Source organism: Magnolia sinica, chromosome 13 (assembly GCF_029962835.1).
Source record: "Magnolia sinica isolate HGM2019 chromosome 13, MsV1, whole genome shotgun sequence".
Classification (NCBI taxonomy): Eukaryota; Viridiplantae; Streptophyta; class Magnoliopsida; order Magnoliales; family Magnoliaceae; genus Magnolia; species Magnolia sinica.
In genome coordinates this window covers 17,548,993-17,556,227 of record NC_080585.1, presented here as the reverse complement: position 1 = coordinate 17,556,227, position 7,235 = coordinate 17,548,993, and the positions used below count along the sequence as shown (strand labels likewise).

At 36.7% G+C, this 7,235-nt stretch overlaps 1 protein-coding gene across 1 annotated transcript; it reads left to right on the top strand.

Annotated features, from left to right (window-relative positions):
- The first annotated feature begins 2,874 nt into the window (after positions 1-2,874).
- Positions 2,875-5,381, top strand: LOC131224051 (protein SPEAR1-like). Its single transcript, XM_058219627.1, has 5 exons — positions 2,875-3,745; positions 3,868-3,963; positions 4,523-4,593; positions 4,755-4,839; positions 4,941-5,381. The coding sequence occupies exons 1-5, from the start codon at positions 3,539-3,541 to the stop codon at positions 5,055-5,057; spliced, it is 576 nt and encodes a 191-aa protein (XP_058075610.1). The 5' UTR covers positions 2,875-3,538; the 3' UTR covers positions 5,058-5,381.
- Positions 5,382-7,235: the final 1,854 nt, after the last annotated feature.

The window sequence follows — 7,235 nt, the reverse complement described above, 5'->3', positions numbered from 1 at the left end:
TAAACATTATAGCGGGTGTTTAATCATCACTGTTTCCTATGGTGTGGTCCACCTGAGATTTGGATCTGCCTCATTTTTTGTCTTATGACCTAAAATAATCTGGAAAGTGGATGAATGGAATGGATATAATACATACATCATACATCATGGTGGGCCCACTGCACAGGTGTCACTACCGAATCCGAGTCCTTTGATGTTGGTGAGTGACGTCATCCAAAGGTGATATAAGTTATTCTGCTCTGCTACATCCGATTTCACATGCGTATTTTAGAGCTCGCATTTTCCACCCTATATAAAATAAGGCCCACGAATCATGCGTGCAACAGCTCGATTTGATTTGGTGCATGGCAGCTAAGGATGAGAACAAAATCTCCCGAGATTTTGACTATTCATGTCGTTTCTAAAGTTTTGTAGGAAACAAGGATATCTTTATTGGAGAGTTATATGATACTTGGGCAGCCTATGATGCTTGATACACACGCACTCAAAACCCGTACACATGGCATATATTATATCATTTTAAACCGACTAAATTGTGAAAGCTGCTGTCACTAAATCATAGCCCGACAGTCAGATTGGTTAAACCATCCTAACATCTGATTTGTGGACAGTTGTTTATTGAACTAGGACCTTTGGATACTTTTCATTTTTAACCGTCTAGTAAACATTCACCAATCAGATAGTCTGGTTCATGATACGTATAAGATTGAAGCCATTTTAACAGTTTAATCTAAGTCAATTGCCACGTATGCAATTTCTGGAAAATTAAAAAAACAAATATATTTCTGAGTAATATCTTGGTGCATGCATCAATCTCATCTATCATGATTAGTTGAGCCTGACTACTGATATGAGGACACCACTTTGGAAGTACTATGACTCAAGAATCTCTAAAATAGTAATCTCCTTGTGTTTATAGTTGTTTCAAAACATAAACAGACTTTTCTTAGAACATGTGTGTGGAGCTTAAGGGGTTGTTTGGCAGTTTGGAATTGGACATAATTGAGAGAAATGGGAGAAATGTAGGCATTTGGGAGTATGGAATTGAAAGCAATTGGAATCCTAAAAAAGAGGGCCTTTTGGAATCTGCTCGGAAGCCAGAATTAGGTGCAGGAATAGGAATCCTCTCCAGTGGTCACATTTTTGAACGTTGGAGGGGTTTTCTATCTGAAAGGGTACTCTCAACCCTACAATTATGCATCTCTCCCCTAAAATTGTCAGAATTTAGAGCTTTTTTTATGTGCTCCGACGTCTCTTTCTTTGCCTTACGCCTTATTGTCAGAAATCTTGAAGTTTCGCTCATTGGAAATCAACTCTTCATATTTGCACAGCTTGCTAAAAATCTCTCTCTCTCTCTCTCTCAGCACTCACTTAGAATTTTTTCCCGTTGAAAAGAGGAACCCTTCGATACACTAGCAATGCAATGAATGATACGTAAGCAATTAGAAATTAATTAGAAGATGCACATACAACATTTGAGTTAATACATGTATAATAGATTACACAGTATAGACAATTTAATTTTAGTTAATATGTGCCACATGTATAATTTCTAAGTGCCTGTAAATTAAACGTCATATATAATCAGAGTATCACATTACCCCTCAAGTCTAAAACTATTGCTGGCAGAATTAGCGAGCCCACTTTGTGGCCATTTGAGGTTCAAAATTACCTCATTTTTAGCTGAAGTATAATTTCCAATGACCTTATTATAATGATTATTAATATGTCATACATGTGTGCTATTTTAAATATTAAATATGATGTACTTTATTAAATTTATAATCTCATGAATATATTACATAATTCTGTTATATTTCAAATCCAAGCTATCAAATATAAGTTTTGAATTCTACGGCATGTTAGATTGCCAAACACAATTAGAGATTTCAAATCACTTTGATTCCAATTTAATTGCAATTTTGATTCCAATGTCTTCTAAATACAAGTTGCCAAACAAGCTCTTAAATGGCTGGTGGTACATCTACGTGAAATTCGATAGTTATACATCTAGCACATGTAATGTATGTGCAAGGAACATTGTATTTTTATATCCACAAACCAAGGATAAGCTTCCCCATCCTTATAAATATTTTTAACAAATATGCATTAACATTTTTAAGAGACATTGAGTGCGTGGTATATTTATTTTCCTTAATTTTTATGTAAAAAATGAATTTAATAAATTATATATAAATCATTTAACCCAAAAAACTTTATGCACCATACAACATTACCAGCATCCAAAACAATTGTAATTATTATCAGTACTATCACTTTATTGGTATTATTATTGTTGTTATTGCAATGTTAGCCAATTTTACACTGCATCGAGGCCCCTCCTACACATGCCAATATAGAAAGTGTGAGGTATGATATTTTCATCTACTTAACGATAATGCTTGGATCTTTTGCCTAAAAAATAAGCATGTCTCACTTCTCCATTTCCAAAATAAAAATTTGGCTGTCCATTTATTTTGTACCGTATAAACCATATAAAGGTAAAACGCCTGTATTGTGACCTGTGCTGCATGTGGATAAGCAGTGGTCCTACCCGTATGTTGAATTAGCAAAACTCTAATAATAATAATAATATTATTAATATTATTTGAATGCATTACAATGTCCATATGGTTTCGATATTTGGACCAAATCTCATGAGAAATTAACTTCTCCCAAAATGCGAGCCTCGAGAAGTTGCGGAGGAAATTTCTCGGGTCTATAAATAAAGATGATATGGTCTCTCTTAATGTATATTATTTTAACATACATTTTCTTCAATGAATGCTTATGCCGGTGCCAAACACTAACATCCAAGTTAATTCCCAAGCACTCAATCTTAACACATGTATCACACGTGTATGAGATCTGGACCTAAGTTGGATGGAAAAAACACACGGATCAGAGCGCTCAGACGGTTTAGCCACCGAGACCACTGGTTGGACTTTTAACCTCACTGCCCAACTCTAATAATCCTTGAATTTCTTCCAACCAATGACTAGGATTACCAGACCAATGTGAATTTGAAGATAAAACCCATCAACTGCAGGGGCCAATAAATGATCGGTTCAGATATTGTGCATGTGCGCCACGTGTACAGGGATTAGGTGCTTGATGACTAATTTCAGTGCTATTGCTTACCACCAGATCCTTTGTTTAATTAAATAATGAAGTTCCTAGCAGCATTAGAAAAATATGATCATCGCTCTCATGTGGTAATTCTTTAGAAAGAAAGAAACATCAAGCTACAAGAACTCCTAAAAAATCACCCAAAAGAAAAAAAAAAGCAAAAGGAAAAATCTAAACTAGTTGCACTGAATCATCATCAATCAGATCCAGCAGTGCAACAATAGCTTTTGGTGCAAGCAGCTTAAAAAGGGTGTTGGAGATCTCTTTTTTCTCATTTGCTTGAAGGTTTTGAGGCCTATATTCATTAGTAAAATTGGGAAGCTTTTGGTGCATGAAGCTTAAAAAGGTGTTGGAGATCTCTTTTTTCTCACTTGGTGGAAGGTTTTGAAGCGAATATTCATTAGGACAGATGGGTAGCAACTACTTTGGTGAGCCAAGCTTGGGAAATGGAAGATCTGGGTCTTCTAGAAAGGGAAAGAAGAGCAACCAAGACAAACCAAAGCAACCTCAGAGAGGCCTTGGAGTGGCCCAGTTAGAAAAGATCAGATTAAGAAACCAAATGGGCTGTTGCTATTTGCCTTCTCGCCATAGTACCTCCCAGACAAATGTCAATCAGGTATTTTGGTTTTGATTTTCCTTTTTTTAAAAAAATCAAATAATGTTTGTGCCTTTTGGTTGTTATTTGAATCTTAATGTATGGTTTTTGTGATGGTTTTGGTGTTATTTTCATACATGGAGGAGGAGGATGTGAGAGTGGAGATGGCGTATGCATCATCAGCATCATCAACTTCGTATTCTTCACCATCTTCATTTGGGTTTCATCCCAACATCATGGTGTGTAAGATTTGATTTCAGTAGATAGATGCTGGAGATAATAAACAAAAGGGTAATGTTTGGCATTTAAATTTCATGAATTTGGTGTGATGGGTCATGCCTCCCATGCATGGTTCTGTGTCCATGACCATCATGCCAAATATGATTTATGTAAGCAAGGGAAAAGATCCACCTTAGGGCTGGGTTTTACGAGTAAATTAAATTGCCAAAATTCAATTCAATTTCGAGACCCTGAACTCAATATGAATTCTAACTTTTTTTTTTTTTTTCCCCACTGATATTAAGATATTTTTGCAATTCAATTTTATAGTGCATCCAAACGCACCCTGTGGGTTTTCTAAGAATTTGTTTATGTTGTTTGAATGATTTAATTTTATATGGCATGGTCATGCCCTAATCAAGTGGTTTTAGTTCCAAACTTCATACCAAATCGTGATTTCTTCGTTATAGTGAAAGAAACATTGCAAGATGAGAGATTTGAAATTTGATGGCGTTTCTTCTCCTTCTGTTTATATTATTTTGCTTTTCTCTTAATCTGACCACAAAATCCTGATTTTAGATGGGCTTGGGAGACAGAGAAACAACAGACATCAGATATGGTGACTCTCAATCTAGTGGTAGCACAGCTAGGTACTTCTATGTGCCTATTTCTCTCTCTCTCTCTCTCTCTCTCTCTCTCTCTCTCTCTCTCTCAACATCAAATGCCTGTGATCATGAATTCTCATTATCTTTTAGCCCTACATTAATGGAACACTAATTTCTAATCTCCATCTAAACTTCATTAAAATCAGATGGAACCCCAACAACAGTTTCATACAGGCCCAACATGCGGCACAATCGACCATCACACGGCACTTCCTAAGACTGCCCACGGAGGTTGTTTTAAGATCTACTCGATATATTTCTTTCAGTATTTTGTTTGTAACTATGTGTTTTTAGAAGATAACCAAACTCACCTTTGTTCAACTGTTTCTTAGGACTCGATGCAGAAGAAGAGAAGGCATGACCGGTGCGATTCAATGGGCTCAAGCAGCCAGAACTCTGATTCAAGTGACACCCAAGAGCTAGATTTGGATCTGAAGCTATCACTTTAAGAAAGAAAATGAACAGTCTGATGGTTGGATTAGCATTCTTATCTACAGCTCCAGTCCGGAAGCTGCTTTTTATATACTCACAAGCGGGGTAGGTTGATAAAACTGTGTTGATTTTCATGTAGAAGGGTTCTATGTAATGGGAGCAATGCAACCATCATCGGGTAGGGGGCATATCTCATGATCTTCCTCAGAAACTAGTTTGAATTTCTGCATCACACATGAGAAATCCTTCTGATTTCATTTCAAGAACTGTAGAAGATAAGAAATCTTGTTCTTTCTACTGCTTGTTAACATTCAAACCATTCTAAAGCTTTCAATGAACAAATGTTTGTATAATGCATCAATTTTAATATCAGTTTCTATCTCCAACCTAAGGTTGAGTTTGGTGCCCAATGGAATTGACATGCAAAAATTCAACTCAAGTGAAAGTGATCAAAGTGTTTCCATCTCTTTTTCATTCGTTACCAGGTCATATTTCTGAGGTAACGAAGGTTTTTGGTCCACCTTGAAACTTCAAATGCATGAAATTGTAATTGTTTCTTGTATACTGAACTTGAGCATTGCAATTTCCTTCAATGGACCATCCAAAACCAACCCAATTGAACATTATATGTATTTAGTCTCTTGAGTGTCCGCAAACTCCAGAGTGTATTCCTGAGGGACCAGACTGGTGGGACACACTAGAGGGTGAAGGTGTGTTTAGTTTCTTATTTTAAAGTTGACATGTGATTAGGAATTTATCTGCAATAAGTTTCCTTTTTTTTTTTTTTTTGCCACTCAAAAGGTGGGACACACACCACCTGAAGTTTATTGAATCTTACCCTATACAAATTATATGTCCAAAATATAGCTATAAAGACTTTATTTGTAATTAGTTATTATGTGCTTTAGTTTCTCATCTTAGCGTTGGTGTATAAGTAGGATTCTTTTGTTCTGGTTTAAAGTTAAATAAGAGTTTATTTCCAACAAGAGGTGCAGCTAGCTTTTTCTTTTCTTTCTTTTGGCAAAAGGTGGGCGCATGCCAACTGAAAAGCTATAAAAGTACACCTATGAGAGCAGATGGGATCCTGTTCTCGAAGATCAACCATTTACATCAAATACCTCTAAAATTTACCAAACCCAATCCATGCATCTTGAGCTTCCCTCTAATTTCCTTTGGAAGTGAATTACATGAAAAATATAGTTGATAGGGCCTCTCAAACTCCCCAATTGCCTTTCATCTCAATTTGACTTAGCTTCATATCCATGTTGCTGGTGCAGCTAGCTTAGAAGTATGGATCTCATGGTTCCCATTTAAAAGTCTTTTTTAATCGTACGTAAAGAGAGAATAGAGAAAGACAAGCTGTGGAGAGAAAATATCTTATTAAATTAAGTTAATCTACTTAGGCTTTTGTTCTCTTCCCTTTTTCTTTAAGAATTATTCTATGTTCTCTTTTGGGCACTAGTTCTTCTCTCACCTTTAAGCTCTTCATTAGATAAATCCGATGTATGGTATAATAGTGTTTTGTTTTCTTGTATAACATTTTAAATGGATACCGTTTGATGGGGTCTACCTCCTCAGTTCAGAGGAGAGATAGTACAGGCGGTTGAAAATTGGAGTGTTTCACCGCGCTGCTCGACCAGTCGAGTGAGCAGTGTTCGACTAGTCGAGGGTTACTCGACTCAAAGTCCAACGAGCTTAGTGAACAGTATTCGACCAGTCGAGTGAACAGTGCTCAATCAATTGAGAGCCGGCTCGACCAGTCGAGTGAACAGTTCTCAACCAGTCGAGCTTACGTAGATTTGAGTCCGGATCATGTGCGGACTGCGAAAATTGGAGGCAGTTTTGCAAGAGGTGCGAAAGGGGGTTTCCAAATCTATAAATATGGGTGCTTAGGGCCTTTTTAGACAATACAAGAAGGTTTCCTAAAGCTTTGTAAGGGTTTACTAAAGGATTTAGGGCTATCAAAGGTGTGTGAGAGAGAGAAAGAGAGAGAGAGGAAGCTTGTAGAAGGGAGGTTATGCTTGTGGAGGTGATCTAATGTGCAATTAACATCTCAGCGTTTCTATGTCCTCATGATCGATGAGATCTCTTTGTTTTTCTTTTATTTTCTTATTGTTTATCCGCTCCCGCGTGAGTGAAGAAGGTTGTAACGTTCTACTTTATAGTGGATTGTTGATTTAGACGAGGTCCCGTGG